Raw genomic sequence first — 23,420 nt, 5'->3', positions numbered from 1 at the left:
TTGATTTATGTCTGAAACTCTCATGGGTTTCAGTCTTCCCTCTCTCACTTTTCATATTTCACAAGAAAAAAGGGGGAGGAACATCCATTAATTCTTCCTTTTGCTTGCTTTTCTTCGTGTCTCGGCATGTTTAATCATGCGTGTAATTGCAGTAGCTTACATTAAAGCAGGAAGAAAAGCTTAATGTCATTATTCTTTGAAATGACAATAACAGTATCAAGCTTGACTAGAATATTTGGTTTCACCTGTTGGCATTTCTGCCACTGTTGCTTTATGGCGCCTCCATCTCTCTCCACTGAGGGAGGCAGACAGGCAGTTTTGGATCAGAGCCCAGCTGCACTGAAGGACCTGCTGAATATGATACCTGTGTGGAGGAGCTCCAGCGTCTTAGCCTGCAGGTTCCCAGGAGAGAGCCAGGCAGGAAAGTTGGAGCTCCAACCCACACCCACCCCATATCTCTGCTTTTCTTATCGTGTTCCCATTTCTTTTGTGCTCCTTGGTTACCCACATACCCCAATGCTACTCAGCCCCCTCTTCAACATGAGTGAACCTGGCTAGTCACTTTTCTTCTGCTAAATGAGTCCTCTTTAAGATAATGTTTGATGCGCTGACAGCCAGAACCAAAACAGTGTAAAAGAAACCGAGTTTGACATCTTTTAATTGTGCATCAGAAAGCACAGATTGTGGTTTCTTGGGCCTCAAACAGATCATGCTGCTGATATGCTAATTTGCTCAAGTGAAGGATGTGATGAAAATGGTGGTGTTCAGGGTTTGGAAGTAGAAGTCCCTGGAGTCCAGTCTGCTGGTTCCCCTCTTCATAAACATGACATCACTCTTCAAGAAGTTCATATTTAAACAGTATTTGTTTTGGCCTTTAATGTCAGCAAGGATAAAATAGAACCAACAATTTAAAAAGTGTTTCTAACAGATTGTGTTTTCATGCAGCAAATCTTCCACCTCCAGCAACAAACAGACACAACTGTGAGTGTGATTGATACTGTCAGTCTGATTGATAAGAAATGGCAGATGTGCATGAAAGTCCTGTTTTGTTTTTTTGTTTTTTCAATATTTGTGGTAATTGATTTCCATCTCTGTGCAACCAGAGGTTCTGGCTGCGATTACATCTGTCTGCTAAATGATTTGGGATCATGGTGCACTTCAAATTGAGTGTGTATTAAGCTGTATTTCTATTCACATAGCACAAAAATAGATCAGTTAGTGTACCTAAAGCAGTAGATTTTGTTATCGTTATTGACAGTGAGTGAACAGTCGATGACAAGAGTTATTTTTGTCACAAGTGATGCATGTTCGTAGAAATGTTCCTTCATTAGAGCCTGATAAAAGATTTTGTTTATTGAAAACTGTAATTAATTTTGTCCTTTTTACACTCTTCTTTCTTTCTCTTGTGCTTTTTAAATTGAGTTAAACAAATGCAAATGACCCTGTACTTTTTGAGTCATCGTACTACATGTAATCATCAATGACTGGAACCTGCTGTGGCATTTGGTTTTAATTTGCTGCATGTGCAGTACAGAAACATGACCTAAGACTAGGAAGTTAGGCTGTTTGTTGGGAATCTATCGCAGAGTAATTTTCAATCTGTGCTTTAAATAAAAATGTGTTGTGATTATTAAGTGGAAGAATTAGAAACATTTATGTGTTTGTGTTCTGCACAGCGTGGCGGATTTAATTGTAACGTTATTTCTGTAAAAAGTCAACAGAAAACATTAACAGTGGTCTCTATGTTTGGATGAATGGCCTCCTTGACTAAGCTTATTGCTCAACACTTATTTTTCTCGTGTTGCAGGGCCTGCGTGAATATTAATCTCTTAAATGAGCCATGCTGTGTGGAGTTGGATGAACATGTGCTTTTCTAGATGTAGTTTTTCTAATTTAAATTGTCCCATTAAGCTGTAATTGGTGCTATCTGAGGCTGAGACGGAGCCATATGGGAGGGGAGCGAGAAGTAGGACTGAGATTGTATCTGGGGACAAGGAGACAGGAAGCCTCTGTGTAATCTTGTCAGGTTGGAGATCGGACTTGCGATCAAGCTGACTGGACTGAACTGCACTTCTGTATACTGCACTGTGGCTTCATTGGGAGTGAACTGCTGCAAACTACTTGTTGTTTCCACAGGAGCCCAGAAATCACCTGAGCCTTTGAATGTTGGATTGTTTTCAGTTTTGTATATAAAGGGAGCACAGTGTTATGACCGCTGTATATGATGAGTATCAGTTGTTAGTTTATGTCAAATCTCTGGGGAAATTAACACCAGTAGAAACTAAACATGTGAAGACAGGTTGTGTCTCTGCAGAGTTTACAGGAACAAAAGTCCAATCAGATTATGTGCACTTTTAAACTCTGCTTCATGTCTGTTTGCATGTGAAGTTTTCAGTTTCAGCTGCTGCAGAATCACAAGAAGTGATTAAACTATTATTTGACTGGAGGGCAAACAGGCAGGGAACATTATCCTTTTATTATCGAGTGATTGTAGTAATAGATGTAGACCTCGAAGGAGGAGTGATTTTGTTCTCAATTCCACTGATGGCAAAATCAAAATCAGTAGCAAAGGTCACTCAGCAGAATTAAGCAGATCCGTGTGAAGTGTATTTTTACTACACTAACACAGTAATGGTGGGTGTGTATGGGACCTGTAGCAGAATGAGAAATGCCCAGTAAACATTACCCGTACACAAGAATCAGGGAATAGTGAGAAGATTGCTATTACATTACACATATGTCACTCACAGTACGCTAACAGAACACTCCCAAGCCCCTGGTCTGAAACGCTGCAAAGCTCTCACAGTGTTTTTTGTAGCTGAACCCAAGCTTACTAAGTAAATAGGAATGCTGCACACAGACACACACTGACATTTGCCAGATGCTCTGTGCTAATTAGAGCCAAGTATTCCCCCTCGTGCAGAGTGTGTGAGAAACCACAAGTGCACCGCTGGCCGACTTGTAAGACCTGATTGGGCGGAGTTCTGTGTTTGTACTTTGCAAATAACAAATTCAAGATTGTTATTCAGAGCAGGAATTTGTTATTTCTGTTTTCATACACGGAGAGGCACATAAATTACTTTTCTTTGATGTAAATTGTTGACTATGATATCTCAATTTTGAGTGCAAATAAACATTTACAATGAATTTTACTTATGAATACAAGTGTTAAACTCGGTAAAGCCCAGAGTCTCCCAAAAGCAACAGTTAGAACCATGAACAGATACTGTTCAGCTTCATAGCAACACACAGGTGCTCCCCCAGTGAGTAGTTTACCGTTGACACATTATGCCTTTCAGGTATGACATTCATCATTTATCATCAAGCCTGCACATTTTTCAAATCTAAGCCGTCATGCCACCTACAAATATAATCTACCCATTACTGTGCCCACCCCTAAACCCTCCTCCAGCCCCCAAAATGGTGTTGCTGGTGCACTAAGCAGGAAGTGAAAGAAAACTGAAAGCTCCAGCCACCTACAGAGCCACCTCTTCCACCCCACACCCCATCCAGCTCTCCCAGGCTGCAGTGTGGATCTGTGTCCTGGCTCCTGTCCAGGTTCTCGTGCTGTGATGGGGAGGGTCACAGTTTGTGTTTGACCCCTGGCCGGCATGTTGGATGTTGTTATTATTAGTGCTCCGTGCCCCTCAGGCGAGCGGTCCCCAAAGCAGGAGGAACTCCCGGGCTCTGGAGAGGCTCCGGACCTGGAGAACAGCTGTGTGGGTTAGAGGCGGCTGCTGGGGCCCCCACGGTCTCCCGAGAGCACCACTGCACCAGCCTGTCAGGAGGTACAACTGTTTTTTATCCAGTCTTACAGCACTATATTCATCATATACTGTTGCACAGCAGGACCAAAGCATGTTACTTGATATAGTGTCAGATGTATAGGGGATAGGCATTATCACATTCATCCAGCCATTAGCCACCTCCTTATCTTCCTTCAGACGGTCCCACAGGTGCGGATGTGCAGCTGACAGTGGGTGTGAAGTGTGTACACTGGTCGCCAGTCTACGACAGTGCTGAACATGATAACTCTGTAGTGTAATGGAATACATGAAATGTTTGACACTACACATGGGGGCGGGGGCAATCACAGATCATATAAACTAGTGAACCATCACACTCGTCACCATTGAATGCATCTCTAAGATGTGTGAGTGGTTCTTTTTTTTTTCTCTTCAAACCTTTTCACCCATTTTGACCAGTCGAAAAAATTTATACATTTTGTGTTTTTGGGCTCCATTTGGGTGCCCTGATCCTCAGTTTGGGAACCACTAGGGGGTATTAAACTGTTGGGGGCATTGTTGCAAATAAGTGAGACTGGTGTATGGCAAAATTTTAATTTCCTTTTGTTTGTTATTAACATTAACATTAACAGTTTTCATTAACTCATTCTTTGTTCATATTCCAGATAATTTATTATATCAATATAAAGGTTGATATTGTAAAATATTCCAGGATCAAGGTTTTTGTCCCTTTTAGTCAAAACCTCTGTGTGAATTCCCTGAATTTATAAATGTATTTATGAATATAACTTGATGTTTTTTATTTTCTGTATAGCTGCAAGTGTTGCTGACTTCAGTTTCTTTCTGAATGAATTACAGCCGCAGGAGGGCAAAGGGTATTTAAAAGACTACCTTACTTCACTCTACCAACTTAATTCAGCCTATTCTTGGCAGGTCTGGGGGGGGCTTCTAACTGTGTAAATAGCCCTGGAAATTGCGTGTGGCCTTTGACTGTCTGTGTAATTGCGAGCCTCTTGCAGTATTTTGCTTGGCAGTCTGAGAGGTTAACCCCTGAGGGCTGGAGGCCTGAAGCGCTCTGTCTGACTGGCAGAGGGCTCCTCAAAGCCCCACTTGTTCACCTCCCAGCCCGGGCATCTCTAAGCTGCCGCTGATCCTCTTCTAGACGAGAGGGAGCGTGGGAGGCTGTTGCATTCAGCCATGGCTGAGGCTCTGCAGGGTGAAGCCTTGAGTGTTAAAGGCCCACACAGACACGGCAGACTCAGGCTGCCTAGTTGCACCTGGGCAGTCAGTACCACTCGGCGCTTTGTCGCCTCTTTGAAAGACCACCAGCACTAAGCTCGGTTTTAAACCAAAATCAGATTATTTAGAGGCTGCGGCTGTAAGTGGCTGATCAGTTTCTCAGATTCCCAGGAAACTGTAAATTTAGAGGAATCCAATTGTAAATAATCCACATACATCCAGTTAAGCTGGTTATAATGAATGAGTCTTTGCCACAGTATTAAGTGCTTTCATTTATCCTCAATTTGCCATCTAATACACCACATGTATTTGTCAACACTGAAAAAAATGAAGAGAGTCACATTAGAGAAATAAAAATTCAGGCATGGCCAACATAATGTCATGTTAAATTGATTTGATTGTGCACATTAATTTTGTATTTTGATTGGTTTTGCCTCAGAAAGCATTTGTTTTGACATTTTCATCTCAGAAATATTCAGCGGGTCACGTTTGGCATTCGTGCAGTATGTGCAGGCTAACCCATCTGCTGTGATGGATGATGTAGCCTTATGAAATGGTCTGTAAAGATGCAGCCTCTTTCAGAAACACAGCAGAAACTGTAGAGAAAAGACAACATGCACGTTTTCCTCTTTGGATTCCCACATTGTTCTCTCCAGCTCTGCTCCCCCTGGGCCTTGAGAACAACTCTGTACACCCCAGACAAAAGTACACAGGCAGAAAAGAAATATCAAGGCACAAAAGCTCTTTATGTAATGCTGTCAAGTTGCATTGATTTTTTTCCCCAGTATATTTGACAGACAACATAAAATCGTTGCTTCATGTCATGTCAAGCTGGGCCTCAGAGATCGCGTTGGCTCTGCCAGTATCATTCAATTCATTGGTAGAAATGTTTTTTGGACAAGATTGTGGATTTTGATTGTGAGTTCTGAACATGTTTGTTGCCTTTACACAGTAACACATATAAAAACTGCTCCACAGAATGTAAACCTCAAAGTTAGTTTTGTAGCTAAACTTTGTGCACTGGACCACACGGCAGTGTGTTGTAGTGTCTGAGGCCTGGGTCTGTTTTGTCAGTCAGACAGTGGATGGATGGATTCAATGACTGGAGCAGGACTGGGGTGCTGGTTTGTCTCTAGGTCTTTGCGGAGGATCGGCAGCTGTGTAATCAGACCTGGCTCTGACCCTACCTGTCCGGATGTTCCCCAACACCCTCCATCATGCTCATGTGTCACGCACACACTGATGAACCCGTGGTCGCGTGCAACCTCTGAGCCGGTCTGACCCACAGTTTGATTTAGTGAGCGTATTCCACAATGGTACTGTAGAGACTACAAGGGAATACGGGATATTACTCTTTCCTTCACATTCATCAGGGCTTTATATAAACTCCCCCTGATTTACTGTCAATCTGTGGCCTCTCAAGCTGTGCAATTAATGAAAAAATAACAATAGCATCCTAAATACACATTTTTGTAGCCTTTGGTTTTGAGGAAGGCCCTATTATCAATGGCATCCACTACTCCAAGTCAAACATTGTATCTCTATTTTTATAAAGATTTTAATCCACAACATTTAATGCATTCACATTTCACCTACTTATATTGTATTGCCCTAATATATTAAAACTATTTAATATGCGATTTTGATATTGCACTTTAGTGAAAGAGAAATCCAGACTTACTATGCTAAGCTAGTTAACTCCCGCTAAGGGTTTAGCTCAGTTTAGCTTAGTTTCATTCAGTTACTACACTGTACTCAAAAATGCATGTTGTATTACATATTTTATAAAAATGTGCACTTTCCATTACATACAACAGCTTGGGCAACAATTACTTTCCTGGATAAATAAGTTTAGCTAATGCTAGCTGTGACGCTGCCCCTTTAAGCTGAGTTTTGTTCTTCCTGATATTTTACATGATTTGTTTTTGTAAATGATATGTTATTTTGGTGCATTAAAACACTATAGTCAGATCTTGACTTTGTGTTTTAGTAGAGCAGTATACAATATGATTATTCACACAGAAAACATTAAAGTAATTTCAATAATATTCATTCTTTTGCTTCTCTGTCCCCAAAATATTATTTCTACTATAACTCACCTATACAATTTGTTAAATTATATAATATTGTAGTAATGGTAATACAATTTCATTTTGGTTTTGTTTGTGTTACCTAAAGTCTTCTTATGCTGCTTCTGTCTGCAAAGACATTATCAGCTTTGTATATTTGATGATAGAGTTGAATGTGGCTCAATAAAAGAAGCAGCCAGCGGCAGATACGTGGCTGCTCGGTGGTCTCTGTTGAGAACACTACGCTCTGTATTTGCACTGCTCTCGCTGAGGATAACAGCCTCTCCAGTCCAGGTTAGGAGTGGGGCTCCCTGCAGCTGCTGTCTCTGAGGCTGATTAGTGTGGTGATGAGCGAATGAGGGCCAGGGGAGCCACGCACACACACTCTGAAAGGGTTAAGCAGCCGGTTAGAGGACCTGCTCTGTGTCCAGGATGTTGAGTGCCACAGCGCGATGGTGTGCTGTTACACTGCATGAGGCCTCGGCTCCACTTGGGTTCTGATTGGGTCTGTAAGATCACAGCCACCCTCCTCCCCTCTCTCTGCCAACCCCCTCCTCCCTGAGGGTTTCTCTCTCCACATCCTCCCTGCTGATTATCACCACTGCCAGAGCTGACTCTTGCACTCCAGCTGCTGTCCACACTCTGGCTCTGGGGCTAATTTAACCAGGCTGCATGGAGGGAGAAAACTTTCTCACACAGACCCAGAGAAGCTGAGTTGCTAAAGCTCCTCCCAGGCTTTAGCTTGTTGGACTTTGCAGAAACCACTGTTGCTGCTCACTACTAAAACAGCAGTGCAACTAACACTACATGCCTTTTTGTCAGCCTCTCCCTTGTGGTTCTTGTAAATGATATCCAGAGCTGCAAATGTTCAGAACAAAGTCACAGTCATCTTTAGTCGGAAACACTTCATCAGTGTGATATAGACAGCGTGGGGTTCCCTGCAGGTGTTTCCTCTGAGCAAAGCCAGGGCAGAGTGCTGTCTTCTCTGTTCAAAGGGTGACCCTCAACAGACATGTTGAATGTGAAGCTCAACCCATAACATACAATCCCATCTCACAAGCTACTGTGTTTTGAAGCATCGTGCGCTTCCATCAAAACACAACCAGGAATAACAGCAGTAAATGGAACATTGGTGCCTCGATGATTTGTTTTTTCCAAGAAAGATAACCTGGGCTGCGGACTAAGTTAAAGTTTGTTCCCTTATTACTATTTTGGAAACATTGTCCTAAGACAAATCTTGGAAAACATCTACTTGACTTTGCAAGTCTCCGAGGGAGAAAAACATAGCAATTGACTAGTCAAACAAGTGACTTTGGAGCAAGGCAAAAGAGGTGGATCTTAAAGAAGACAGACTCAGAATGATTTATATCTATTGTAAATGACAGAGTTTGTGCTCTTAATTTGAAATACATGTGTATTTAATTTTATGTGACAGTCATTTGAAACAAAATGTGCACCATAAACATTAGGCTTATCCTCTTCCCTGGCACATGTCCATAAGCCACTTGGACACAGGCCAGCAGCTCTCGGAGTAAAGTCTTGTCTTACTTGTGAGTCTGTGCCAAAGCAGCATTATATGAGTGTTGATGGGGAGAGTCCTCTGTTAGCCCGTGTGGCTCCGATGTCTCTCTGCCGGCTCATTTTGGATTGCACAATTGGACAGAGAGGACAAGACGCTGCTCCACAATCCCAGTCATTCCCCCCCCCCCCCCGTCCAGGCTCATCATGTTAAATGGGGTGCATTGTGACTGCAGACCTGCTCTCATCTTCACGTACACTTTCTTTTTTTTCTCCTTCTCACAGTACATAATGACCCCAGACTACGTGACGACAGGCATTGTATCCGCCGGGTCAACCACATAGAAATTAAAGATGAGGATCTGATTCAGAAGCAGCTGAAGGTCTCTTTCTGTTCTCTGTCGGGTCCACAGATGTTTAAGGTGTGTGGATATATGATTGTGTATATGTGCATGTGTGTGCATGTGTGTGATCTTTGGATCAATAATCATTGCATCACTTGTTACATCCTCATTCTTTATGTGGCCTCTCAGGTCCCTGCAAACATCAAGCCAGGTGGTAACAATTCATCAAAACAAATTTTTGCCCAGAGCAAGAAATCAATTATGGCATTAGACCTGTAATCTGATGACATGTAGGACTGTGTAGGACTGTCATTATGGTATATACACAACATTAGTCCCTGCAGTTTAACTTTTTATATCATTTTAGACATGTCAGGAGGTGGTGCCTATACTACACATTTCAATATTACTATAACGCTAATATATTGTTGTGAAGTATTCAGAGTACATATAAAAGTGTTTTCAACAGGTGCATGATCACAAACACACTAAACAGAGTCATGAGACTACAAGTATACATAATTTGCATCTTCTATTTCATGACTAAAATTTTACTTTTATGTTTTTTTTCTCCTCCGCATTTCTTTCCAAATCATTCTTGGAACAGTGTACAGTGTGTTCACACTGCACATGAAGTTATGAAATCCTAATTTTTCCTAAATAGAAGCACACAGCTTAAGCCTGAAAACTTTAGATAAGGATGATGTTTTCTCTTCATACAGGCTGTTGATGTACAATATTGAAAAACAATACAATTTACACAGGCAACTTATGTTTCATACAGTGTTTTCTATTGGAACACACACTTGTAATAATAAACATTTTATATTTGCAATACTTATCACTAGATGGAAGTCTTTATATCTTAAGTATGGCTGTCAAATTACCATTTTTTACCTCTCACAATTTGGAAAATATCTTACATTGCACACATTTTGCAGCTACTGTGTGAGTATGAATTCAGCACTTTGTTCCAAATTTGTGATTATGCTGCAAACTCAAAATGACCAGAGATAGTATCTCAGGTCTCAGAAGGCAATTAAAAACAAATTAACTTAAATTGTGGCTAATTTTGTGTTGTCTGCTATTTTTCCGTGTTTATTTTCAGCAAGATTTCTTGGAAACTCCCACTTTTTAATTACACCACAGGCTTATTTTAGTTTTTTTAACCAGTCTGTCCTTCCACTGCCTTGCAAAATGCTGTAGATGCTATCGACAATGATGTCAGTGTGGTTATTCCTGCCTTACACACACATATACAATGATCTGACGCATGTATAAATAATTCACATAGGTCAAGCTTTGATCCTCTGATACAGCCTCTCAGATTGCCAGTAGTGACAGGAAAACCAGTAGATTGAAAATGAGGAATGCATCAAGGGGTGTGCTGTTTACTTGTACCCTGGGCAGCTGGTTAGCCACCCCTCTGCCGTTTTACACCCCCCGCCCTCACTTTTCAATTCCAGCCAGACCCCAGGCTCGGCTACTAACTGGGGGCTGGAATATTGTGCACTGGGGATCAATGCAGCCCTGAGTGAAATGTCAACTGTGGCCCTGCAATGTGTCAGGCTGTGAGGGAGTTGTAATGGCTATTGATCCACTGTGCGCTTAATGCAGAGCTGCTCCGCCACAACGCGAGCCAGCTGCAGCAGAAAGATATATGTATGAGATGAGCTAAAACTGAGAAAATAGAAAAGAAAGAACCCACAGTTTTGTCCCCCTCTTTCCATCCCTCCCACTCTGGCTGCAGATTGATCTTCCTCTTCCTGCTGATTCTAACTGGGGTCTGTCATTATCTTACTCTGTCATTAGGGGCTCCATTGACAGCCTTGGCCTGTCTGTGTCACTCTATTGAGACAGCAACACTTTTCCCATGCAGTGTTCCCTACATTTATTAAAATCTGTGACAGGCTTGTCTTAGTTTTCTCTATAGATGGCTGAACTTCAGGCAGCAGTGCAGCAATGTAATTGGAAGACAAGTCTCTCTCTCGCTCTCTCTCTCTGGCTAGTAATATCTGTGAGGTACAGTTGTAGGTCAGACTGGTTTATATCACTGCTGGATATAAAGAACAAAATCAGACCACCTCTGTCTGATGGTCAGTTTAGTCTGTGCTAGTAGGGGCAGTGCTACAGACCCCACATTTATGCCCATATCTGTGAATCACATGTGTTGGGAAAAATCTCAGATTTTCAATATGTAAGGCAAAGGACTGTAGAAAAAGGGATGGTGTTGGGAGGGGGGCAAAATGAGGCAGGTTAAATATGTTTTACTGTTTTGCTTAAAGGAGAGATCGCTAACATTTTAGTGGAAACAGAGGAGGACCCTTAGATTTTTTACATGAGATGGATTTTGTGTGCCCCAGGTATTTTTTCTCTGTCTTATGAAACAAAAAGCTATAAAAGTTAAGTAGAAACTAAAAACTAAAGTACAGTGCAGAGATTATATTTGAGAAACAAGAAAGACGTTTGGTTTATTATTAGTGGCCAACCATTATTATTATGTTAAACCTTTACAGATGGCAGCACTGCTGTGAAACTACATGAAAATATGTTAAATATGTTAAAGCAACAGTGACAGCTTTTGGTTCAAATACAATGACTACCTGTAATATATGGTAAACTGATTGACTCATTCTATAATTTTGTTTCCATTATTTGCACAAGTCTTAGCTAATTCGGCTAATGAAGTGTAATTTTGATGCTTTGCCAAAAATAATTATTCCATTAAATTTTAAATAAGAGAATACCAGCTCTAATTCTTTGTGTAGCTTATAGCTATAATATGCCATATGAGTCCTATTTTATTTTATTTTTTTTTTTATATGGGAGAAGGTAATGCATTTCTATCTTGGTCAAGGGTAAAAAGAGACAAAATAATAATAATGATGTAGGGTCTTGCTTACACCTTGTATTTTGACCACCGGCTTTTATTGATACAGCTTTGAACCACAAATTTGCTTCTAATTGCTTTGAATTTTGTACATATCCAAAAATCGGAGTATAGCTTTCCTTGTGACAATCCTCCCCACCCAAACAAAGTCTAAACAGCCCCCTAGACACTGAAGTACATTATATAAAACACTTCACTAATATATTGCGGCATCTTTTGCCATTTGAATTTATTTTACTTTTACATAATCTGTTTGAAATAATCTAAACAAATTAGCATTTTTTTTACCTGTTGATCATTTTCTTAACTTGTAGTATAAGTTTGAGTTGGACTAATTTTGTAATTAACAACTGAAAATGCACAAGTGATTTTAGGTGTTGGAATACTGTCTAAGCCCGAATACATTAATGGAGTTATAACTTTCACATTCGCTCCCAGAACAGAACACAAAGATTATTATAAAGGAAACTAGTTATGGGAAATCTATTAAAACTGTGCGACCTGTTAAATGAACAATGAAAGGCATATCATGAAATCAGAAAGAGTTAAAACACAAAAAGTCAGATCCCCCCCAAAAAATAATTTTCATACAGTCCCTTATCACTGACAAGCTAAATTAACCTGTTCATAAAAATGAATTCATGCTAAAATATCACAACAGCCTTAACCGGAAATAATCAGATTTGAAAAGCCAATTTAGTTCTCTGTCAAAGTGACCGAACAGTTTAAATATTGTGCCAGCCCTCAACATGAAACAGAGCGAAAACACTAAATTTAAGAGCCTGTAAGAAGCAACCCAAACAGTTTTATTCTTTCAGCCTTTACATAACCTAAATTTCTGATCATATGATTATTGTTTTGTTGTATTCTCTGCTCCTGGACTATTACTGTAGGGACTTGACAACTTGAAAACATTTCTGGGAGCTGTCAGGAAGTGCACAGTGGGGTGCTTAGAATTGAGATTGGTGGTTTGTGGGTATGTGTGTGTGTTTGTGTGCTACAAAAAAGCGATGCTGAGTATAGGCTGGTGGTGGGACCAAGCTGCTTGTCCATGTTACAGGAGGCACAATCAGGTAAGACCAGGGGGTCTCCGGCTGTCTTGGCCCCCGTAACACACGAAGCTGCTCAATGGGACGTGAGTTATTGTGGGGTTGGGGTGAAACTGATGGCATGGTGTGTGACAGAGAGTCATCATTTGAGTGTGATACAAGTATTTGAACAGCAAGGCTGTAATGTTGCTCGGTTTGTCTGGAAAGGTTTATTCCAGATTGCAGTGCCTGAGGGGTCAGCGACTGTGGGAGGTTTATCTGAAAAAATTTGGGGGGTGAGGTTGGAAACTCAACAAAGATAGATTTGTTGGTGAAGGAGAAGAATTAAAATCAGCCCATGTATCTAACTATAAATCTAAAAAGTCTAAAATAAACCAGTCCAAAATTTTCAACAATAGAATTTCCAAAACAGGGAAGCCGAGCATAAAACACTCTCATAAGATGTAGTGATGACTTCTTTTAATATTTACATTCTGGCAGATGTACATATGATGGACATTTCCTAGAATACAATACATTTCTGTCTCCACAACTTAAATTTACAGTCTCACTCCTGCCTGACAGAAAGATGCTTTTATCTTTTCTTTCTGCGAGGAATAAGAAATGTTTAATCCAACACCCACTGTGAAAGGAAAAAGTAATGCATATCTCAGTATCTTGCCTGTCTCCTAGGGAGATGAAATTGAAATTTTGATGCATTTTAAAGTTTTTTTCCCCTGAATGGAGAAGCTGATAGACACTGGGATGTCATATTTACAGTATGAACACCCATGGTTTAATGCACTCTACAATACTGCCATCTCCAAGTTCTTTGGAACAAAACATGCTCTTGAACATAAAGGAAAGGCAAAGAACAAAATTATTCCTCAAGCCTTCTATCAAGCTTCTGCCACTCATGGCAAAGTCTAAAGGGCATGCCAGTCCTCCTGCCTCTGTGAGAGGTAATTATCCTTTTCCTGTCAGAGAACAACAAATGATAGCCAACTATGGGTGTGCATTTTCAGGAGCAGAAATTTGTCAATAGGAAGGAGAAGGAGGTTTAATTTTCTGGCAGCTGCATATCTACTTTTATCATGTTTTTTCCAATGGTCATTTGTTGCATGTTTTTTTTTTTCTATTCACAGGAGCGTGCACGGGGTAGTGCTGTTTGTTTATGTGTCTGCGAGCTTCTGAGGGTGTATTTATGTGCCCTGCATTAACATAGCTATTTATAGTCCCACACTTTCTTACAGTCACCTTTTTTTTCTGTTGTGACCATTTCACAGATTATATATTGTCCAAGTAATTTCCCTTTCAGCATCTGTGTTTTTTACCTTTCAGAGAAAGCAGTGAATGGAGGGAAAATTATCACAATTACTCATATAATTGAGCCATCTTTGTAGCAAGTGCAGCTTCAGTAGCCCCTTTTTTCCATCAGCCAAAATGGTTTCATTATATGGGTTTTTCATATTCCCTGACACAGGGCTCTGCTGAGGGCCTGGCGTGTGGATGAGATGCAGGATGAACAGAACGAATCATTAAGGTCACAGTAGGAATAATTATCCCAGCTATGGAAAGAGCATCTACAGCCTTTTTTCTCCCCCGGCACAAATGCAATGTCCACGGCTTTTAGTCACAAAGAACTTTGTTACAAATGGTGCTTCCACCTTCTACTTATACAAAGAAGAGAGGGGGAGAGCAAGACTTGTATCAACATGACAATTTTCCATCATTAAGACTAATGACAGGCACAGACTGTGGGGATCAAGGGGAGCACAAAAAAGAGAGGCGCATTCAGGTGTTGGCTGAGTGCTGACCTCCTTCCTGTCTTTGTTGGAGACTTAACTCTTAACAAAAACTAAAAAGGGGTTTCAGACTAAAGGCGCAGTGGCAGCTGAACGTCAAGCAGCCCAGCTCTTTATGGGCAAATGACTTAATTGGCAAATTTGTATGTTTTCCAATGGCAGGGAAATTAATTCAATAAGATCTACATGTAAAGATGTTTAATCAATCATTTTAGAGTTGGTGAATTAATTCACCATCTTATTGATATGTTATATTAATTTTATTCGTGTAATCTGACTCTTTCACATCAAACTGAGTTTGTTAAAAAAAATTAAAAATTGAATTTATTGTTAGTTGATCCCCACATCTTCACTTAACTTGTGTAATGGTGCAACATGTGGCAAGTATGAAGAGTTAGTGTGACGCTTGTTTCTTTTACAGTTTAGCTGAATTAAGTAAAAGTCATATTTTTCCAAGTCCTTTCTCTCCAGCCTTCAGTCAGATAATTGATCATTTTGCAGCCAATTTCAGGCAGGTTGGATGCTTGCTGCCATGGCCTGATCCCTGCTGCTGCTGTAATGGGGGCAGCATTTCCACCAGTTTGCTGGGGTTTTTCCACACTGTGACCCCTGCTTTCTCAGGAGAGAGCTGCTCTGAACACTGGAAGGGGAAAAGGGGTTGGAATATGACTTCTAAACTCCATAATGAGCAGTTTTAAGTCATATCACACTTGGGTTTAATATAAATGTCTTCTTTTCATCCACAGATGTTTTTGCAGTAAAAACATCATATTTTAGTAATGAAAGAATTACTTGGGGCCATAATTATTCATAAATGATCTAATTCTGCTTTAAATAAACAAAAACAATAGAGCAGATGAAGAAATATCCGATCAACAAGTACAGTTTGGCTTCCCCAGATGCTTTTGGTCAGTACATCCCCATCAGATGTGACGCAGTTTCCTCACATGGTCAATGATGTCTAAAAACAAACAAAACAAGCATCATTTTTCTGCACAAATGAACATTATTCATTATTTTCTTATTAAAATGCAATAGAAAACATTTAAAATGTCAATATTATTCCACTTTTTAGTGAGTATTATTTACATAACCTGTAATCTTAACACAACATTTTAAAACAGGATTTGAGCCTCCTCTTTACTTAGGGTGTATGTTTTTAATATAGTATTAGTTCAAATTGTTTTGAACAAAGTTTATTTTGTATTAAATAAAATGACTTTTAACAAATAATATAATTTCAGTACCCAGTCAGTATGACAGAGTTAGCAGGTTTTACAATACAATTTTAAAATCTGATTATCACACAAAAGTAAACTAGCTTTCAATTATTGTGGGACATTATATTTGCTTTTGGTTGTTCAAAAAAGGATTGTTGGGTATTTTCTATAAACAATAAAGAATTTCACATAGTTTTATTTTCTCATGGTATCTCTCCTGGCCCTTATGGTAATACAATCAATTAAACAGTAGGCCATAACAATTTTGTTTCTGTGATATTTTGATTCATTTTTGTTTACATATAACTAAGTAAACAAAATCAATCCACATTTTGATGCTACATTGAACATGAAAATAGACACTGAATCGAGTTAATTGTAGTGCATCTAGTTTGTGTTCATTGACGCTGCAAATTACAGGATGGCAGCAAGCACCAAAGCCAGAGAGAAAGCAGAACAAAAGACAATTTCACTTGCCGATAAAATGTAAAATAAAACCTTCATATAGTTTGACATTTCTGTTGGAAGTCAGTCACCAAATTACATTTGCATTTGCAGCTGATGTGATGTGGCAATAATGTCCATAATGGGTAGTTTGAGAGAGGATGAGCTACTGTGTTCATGTACAAAAAGTAAATTCATAAACAATTCATGTTTTTGTTCTGAATATTTAAGATGGATATTTGCACATGAGTGCACTGACCTATGAGACAACACATAAAACATGTGAAATTGATTACAATTGTTTTAAATGCCTTTCGTTTGCAGATACATTTCAAAAAGGCTGGAATCGTCACATATCATTAGAAATGATAAAAAAAATTAAGCTGTGTGGGGAAAATCATATACATATAAATGAATTCTATAAATCAAGTGCGGGAGCACCATTGTGTCATGAGGAAGGGTCATTTTAAAAAGGAAGTTGCCTGCACCTCCAATAACAATAATTAATCACTGCTCACATGCAGAGACTGCAGGGAGCACAGTGTATTCACACAGCGTGAATACACAGTTCACCAGTGCTGGGTTCACCAGTGATATTTGGTGGCTGTTAAAATATGGGTTGGCATGGCAGTTGAGGAGGGCTTTCTATCACCGGACTGAAATGAAGTCTGTGACATCCCGGCCCGTTTACCCCTCCATACCCCCCCTCCCCTCCCCTCCCCTCCCCTCCCCTCCCCTCTCTGTCTCCCCAACTCTACACTAACCCTCAGGTGAAGAGCAGCAGGTGTTAAAACACCCTCAGCCACAGAGCTACTCACTTCTAATGAGTCCTGCCTCCGCGCTCCATCCATCCATGGAGGACTTTATTTTTAGTGTGGCTAGTTAGAGCCCTGCAGCCAGACTGGAGGAAGGACCGCTGTGGCCTGTGCTGCCCTTCTGCCAATGAGCGCGAAGTCAAATTAGAAATTAAAGCAGTGATATGATCACAGGCCTGCTCTTCTTAAGGACACTGAGGATTACTTGAGAAAATCCCTCACATAATCCTTAAGGCTGCTGGCACAATAACTCTTGTAAATGGTTGAATTTGCAAAAGGTAATAATAAAATAAATATAATGTGTGTAGAACTTCCGCAGCCCCCTTAAACCCCAACTGACGTTTACTTTAACAAAAACCTTCTAATTATTGCTATTATTCGTACTATACACGTGATATTATTATAATTTTTGTATTTTTTTTTTTGCATTTCCTGCAAATTCTGCCTCTATTTTGTTAATGGTTTTGCTCACTGTCGTTCCAGTTTGCAGATACTATAATCGTGGGAAAATAATGACAGTTATCAGTCGCACCCACCAAGTACCCATAAAAATCTGTCCTCTGTTCTGGAAGATGATAATTATTGGTTGTACTACCATTATCATTGTCGTTGTTGATAGAGGAAATCTTGAAGCATTTTTCGAAAGTAATTCTAGAGAAATCACTTCAAATTGGCCTATTTTAGGGGACAAGAGACCAGCTTTCGTTATAGCCTAATATTTCACAGAAATCTTTAAATTCAGGCATCCGCAGCCGCCTGGCACACTGTGGCACACGCACCGTGATGTCAGCGACCGCGTTTTGATAACACATTTTGCAACTTGCTAGTTCTGTTTTGAGTTCAATTATGTAATTATACTGATAATCACAGTGACGGAATTTAACTGCCTTTAATTTGTTATTCATGTGGAGATGGAAGGACTGCGGATGGAGCAGCCAGGCTGTGCTTAAGCTTTGCACAGACACCAGAAGAAGAGCTGCAGCCTCCAAATGAATCCTAATAAAATGAAGAGCTGCTGGATACGTTCTTCTTCTTCTTCTGCTTCTTCTTCTTCTTTCACAAAGTTCAACCTGCGGAGGCTCTTTGACCCCGGATAGCTTGGATTTATCTGCCTTATTCGCGTCACATGATTTTTAAGTAAGTGGACACACATTGCTTTTAGCTGCTGATGGAAAGGAAGTTATGTAAATATATATAGCCTGGTTAAACTTACATTGATCCTATGTGCGCTTTGAGTTATGGATGTCTGCAGCCTTGAAAAATGACTCTTGTTTTGTTAGTCGGTAATTCAATAAAATCCAATGACCATGCATAATTATTCTTGTGGGAGGCTGGCCGCACCCACCATCCTCACTTCATGCTAATCAAAGGTGCCAGTGTTTTACAAAACTGTGATCATTAATTGATTGGGATAGAAGGTGAGTAGAAAGTCGCTTTAAAATTGAAAAAATAGGCCTACGTATATTTATACATCGTTGTGTTTAAAAAAAGACGAAAACTGCGTTGAAAAAATCCATAGCAAGAAAAATAAATGTATCTTATATTGTAAACAGATTCATAATTACAATGAAGTTACCCGGTGCTTTGAAAGAGTATACTATTACCTTTATTTAATTACACATAGTTCACAGTTAATAAATAATTATTTCCTATAATATCTAGGCGGTATTGTTATGTTTTATGTGTTATAAAACATCACTGGGCCTATACCTTAAGCAATAAACTGCCAGAGCAAACGTCCCACTGCTACCAGGTGTAACTGAGACCTCGAGCTACTGTAAGTGTTAAATACATGACTAATTACAGACCTACTTATGAAAATTGAACACTAGTGTTATGCTAATACACCTTCCTCCTGACAAAGCATTATGAGCTTTAATCAAACTGGCCAGCACACAGAGCACCTGGAGGCAGCTTTAATTTTCTTAGACGGATACATGACAAAGGTCAGTTTTTAATACAAAATTACACACGTGACTGTATTGTTTTATCGCTGTAACAACATAGTCAAATGTGCATCAGAAAAATATGTTACGACCTTCCTAAAGTCTGAAATTGTCATTATTTGGTCCAAAACTGATTGTATTATGTACATATTATACTGTTATTATTTGATAAATTGTAATAATAATAATAATAATAATAATAATAATAATAATAATAAATCTTGGCATGTCGAGGGTAAATCTCAGGTTTTTATGGGTTTCCTTGTCTTTATCAGGTTCTTCGGACCCAACCCCAGCGTCGCCAATCCGCTTCCCTCTTGGAGAGAGTGGACCAATCAGCGACATTCTTTGATGAATATTCATGAGTCCGAGATTCAAACCTTTGAGCGAGTTTGTCTTGGTCCACAGCATCATACCTAGGACTTTTCACAGACACAAACTACATTTTCTTATGAATGGAAAGAGAAAAAATCAGTTCGGCTTAAATTGGGACCCATCCTTCACTGAGATCATAGAAGGAAAACAACAAAAGCAAGACAAGGGGAACCGCCAGAAGAGATGACAATGACTACAATTCCAGAAAGTCTTAATAGCCCTGCCTCAGGAAAAACCGTTTTCATGGAGTTTGGACCCCCGAGTCAACAAATGTCGCCTTCCTCCATGTCTCACGGACACTATCCCATGCACTGTTTACATTCTTCAAGTCATACGCAGCACGACAGCTACAGCCCAGCTTCGTCGTTCCCCAGATCTTTGGGTTATCCGTACGTAAACTCCGTCGGAAGCCATTCCACCAGTCCATATCTCAGCACAGTACAGACGTACCAAAACAGCTCGGCACTTACACAGACACGGTTAGAGGACACAGGTAAGTGTGCGACAACATCTTTGGATATTAAATATGAACTGCTCTCGTCTCTATACAGTCCTCGTTGCATCAAAAAAGACGGCACAGATGTTGGAATTAGGCTTGGTAATTATTTATTGCGTAACGCTATAAACAATGTATGCAATTAAGGGTAATTATACCTAAAGTACAGCCTGTAACATTTGCGCTGGAGTATTCATTGCTGCGCAGCACTGTTGGCTACAACTGCCTCCTCATTTCTCTGCTCTTTTCTGTCTCTCTCAGCGCCAGAAACAGAGAAAAACACAGTGGTCGAAGGTGGGGAGGTTCGATTCAACGGGAAAGGGAAAAAGATTAGAAAACCAAGGACTATCTATTCGAGTTTACAACTCCAAGCTCTGAACAGAAGATTTCAGCAAACTCAGTATTTGGCGTTACCGGAGAGAGCGGAACTGGCAGCGTCGCTGGGTCTCACTCAGACACAGGCAAGTCCCCCGAAACAGACTCACAAATAACTTCAGTCTACAACAGCATCGTGAGCCATTGTTTTACGCATTTTAAATGTGTACGTTTATTTTGTAGCACATTATTATTATTATTATTATTATTATTATTAATATAATATTATTATTATTGTAATTATATGTGTATAAAACACACGCTCGGGTCAATATGTTCAATTTTTGGCACCAAAGTATTGTTTTGTTACTTTGTGAATATTATTCACCTCTAATGTTGATTACATTTTAATAATATAAAGACATTTGAGGGCAAGATGTTGATATTTTAGTTTTACCCTAAATGTTTGTAATAAAATCTGCAGCGTGCCTAAACCGTGCGTAAGTCTTTTAAAACGTTTTTTTAGACTCTGCTTTAAGTCCAGTGTCGTAGTCCAAAATATTTTCCTTTGTCTTTTAGGTCAAGATTTGGTTCCAGAACAAACGATCTAAATTCAAGAAACTGATGAAGCAAGGTGGTGGCACCATTGACACCAATGCTTTAGCGACTGGCCGTGGACTTTCGAGCGGGTCTCCCTCGGTGGCACCTGTCTGGAGCTCGCCTACCACCGTCAAGACTTCAGTGGGGACAACCGGATCTTACATTCCCAGCTACACCTCATGGTATCCAACCACACACCAAGAGTCTATGCAACAGTCACAGCTCATGTGAACAGAGACCTCTGCCCTCGTTTCTGCCATTTCTCGTGGATCAGAATGGTGAAGGGGCACACGGCCGGTCAGCGAGGCCCAGCACAATGCACAACACCAACCCCGGAGTTTGCTGCTGCATGCCGAGAGCTGACACAGTGGCCTCCTCATACCGGATGACGGCAAGCAGCGAAAAAGAACAAGGAAAGAAGAGACTGAAAAACTGAAAAGGCACGCAATGCCCCCAAGGGCAACAAGTCCGTGACAGTGAGCGGAAGTCGTAGACAAATGGATCTTTTGGGGCTGCTGTTTATCATTTGTCCTCGGTTGCATTTTCCTTTTTTTTAAATCAAATTTGTGACTTATTCTGTTGTTGAGCTGTGTGTTTATATTGAAACGCGTGTTTGTTTACGTCAGGTATGGGGCTCCAGGTGAGGAAGATCTAAAACCAATTTGCATTCAGTAAAAGGTCAAATGGCCACAGGGGTGTGTGACCAAATAATTTTAATAAGGATATTTCACAAGTAACCTCCCCGGCCATCATGCTTACAGCACATTCAATTAAAAGGCATATTGTGCAAAGCCTCAAATTGTTACAATGTTGTTTATATGTGTTTGTTATTTAAGTTAAATTATTCAGAATAGTTTTTCTGTTGAGGTCAGTCTGTGTTCTTTTTGTGTGTTTGAAACAACAGCACTGTGTTGTTACTGCTGCACTAATGCAGGCAAAGCTTTTCTATGCCGTGAAAAACGTAAGAAAACTGGCGATTTGCTGCTTTAGAAAAAAATATTCTGAGGGTGAGCAGCTCATTTGTCACTGTATTTTGTACATAATTTTCAGATTTGTTTTTGTGCTGTACTGGATACGCTGTAAAACAGAGTTTTAGGCTTTCTGTATTCGTCGAGATGTGTTTAGTCAACATAGAAAATATTTAGTTTTGTATTGATCGCTTTAATTTATTTATCTGTTTCTGGAGTTTATGTACATAATGTGCAAAGTTTCAAAAGCAGTAAAATAATGATTTAAATTATGTCAAGAAAGGTGTTTGATTCCACCCCCCCTCCCCCTACCTTCACCCTCTCACTCTCCTTCCAGGCTTCAGCATGGTGCAGCTTTAACGTAAGCTGACACAAAGCAGTATCATGTTGGTTATTGTAGCAGACACTGTCGTTTAGATTTATGGTCATGTTTAGCATTTAGTCTACATGGGTTTGTGCTGCTGCTTCTTACTGGTTGCAGATGTTTTCAAACCTCTGGAGTGACCTAAGAATTAGAAAGGTGTTGCATCTAAAAAAATTTAAACACATTTATGCATCTTCACGACAATGTCCTTATGTGGCGCGGCTGCATTTAAAGCCAAAGGAAAAGGTAAAATACTGTGCTAAATAGTGCAGAGACCACTGAGAATCCTTCGGCCGATATTAAAGCCGCATCGTTATTGTGATTTAACCAGCGTGGTGCGTAAAACCTGGATTCATTTAACAACATCGCTTATTTCTTTTCAGCTTTTCTTGTAGTTAATCTTCTTTCTGTTTGTATTTGACAATCTCCATTTAATGTCATGAATAGAAGAGATCAATTGTGTGTGTGTTAAGTGAATAATTGAGCAACAGGCAGGTGCTGCAAAAAATAGACATGGCGGATCAGATGGAGATCAGTGAAAGTGAATAGCTTAAAGGCCTTCGTATTTTGCATTCTCACTTCACTCATTTACTCCTTAAGCAATTTTGCAGTAAATTTAATTAGCTGGAGATAATGCTGTTTGATAAAATATGAAATTTAAGCATATTTGTGTGCTTGTAGGCTATTTATCATTTTCCTAAAACGTTTATGTAGAAGAAAAGTAAAACAAACAAACAGCTAGCTGCATTTTGCTGCATATCTGTCATTCCAACATACAGTTATAGCAAGGAACTGCATATACATTACAATACTAAGAAGAAGTAAAAAAGAAAGAATAAAAATAACAAAACAAATAAGTAAGAAATATTCAAGAAAACCATGCAAGCAAAAAGAATTTTAATAATTGTAAGAAACAATTAATTCCAAATGCGCGAGTTGCTCCTCCTGCAGCTGCAGTATTTGCAGGAGTATCTAAATGTTGCAATCATTTGATGCATATCATCCCTTTGATACACTAGTCCAGCTAACATAGAATTATTATTATTATTATTATTATTATTATTATTATTATTATTATTATTATTATTATTATTATTATTATTATTATTATTATTATTATGACAGCAACGCCGTCAACACAAAGATATTTATGGCCTACTTTATCTTATCTGTTCATTGTATAACATCCTCTGCTCTGTCTCCATTGTTATTTGAATAAAAAACCAACTCAAAACGTA

The 23,420-nt window shown here is 39.6% G+C and overlaps 1 protein-coding gene across 3 annotated transcripts; it reads left to right on the top strand.

The window, feature by feature from the left end:
• Positions 1-15,812: 15,812 nt before the first annotated feature.
• dlx1a (distal-less homeobox 1a) lies at positions 15,813-22,090 on the top strand. 3 transcript variants are annotated; one of them, XM_067516334.1, is made up of 4 exons: positions 15,813-18,255; positions 19,340-20,037; positions 20,197-20,396; positions 20,830-22,090. In XM_067516334.1, exons 2-4 carry the CDS (start codon positions 19,623-19,625, stop codon positions 21,079-21,081), a joined length of 867 nt encoding a protein of 288 aa, XP_067372435.1. In that variant the 5' UTR covers positions 15,813-18,255; positions 19,340-19,622; the 3' UTR covers positions 21,082-22,090. The 3 variants fall into 3 exon arrangements, with proteins under 3 accessions (XP_067372435.1, XP_067372438.1, XP_067372436.1); XM_067516337.1 differs by having other exon boundaries at positions 18,030-18,255; positions 19,340-19,932; XM_067516335.1 differs by lacking the exon at positions 15,813-18,255 and having other exon boundaries at positions 19,276-20,037.
• Positions 22,091-23,420: the final 1,330 nt, after the last annotated feature.

This window comes from Channa argus, chromosome 9, assembly GCF_033026475.1.
Source record: "Channa argus isolate prfri chromosome 9, Channa argus male v1.0, whole genome shotgun sequence".
Lineage (NCBI taxonomy): Eukaryota > Metazoa > Chordata > Actinopteri > Anabantiformes > Channidae > Channa > Channa argus.
Note: the sequence above shows the minus strand (reverse complement) of the source record. Positions and strands in the feature narration are given on the sequence as shown.

Excerpts from the sequence above, each read along its gene's own strand:
- dlx1a (XM_067516334.1), top strand. The coding sequence starts at position 19,623 with ATGACAATGACTACAATTCCAGAAAGTCTTAATAGCCCTGCCTCAGGA. Across the intron at positions 20,038-20,196 it reads AGATGTTGGAATTAGGCTTG|CGCCAGAAACAGAGAAAAAC; the intron begins GTAATTATTTAT and ends TGTCTCTCTCAG. Across the intron at positions 20,397-20,829 it reads TGGGTCTCACTCAGACACAG|GTCAAGATTTGGTTCCAGAA; the intron begins GCAAGTCCCCCG and ends TTTGTCTTTTAG.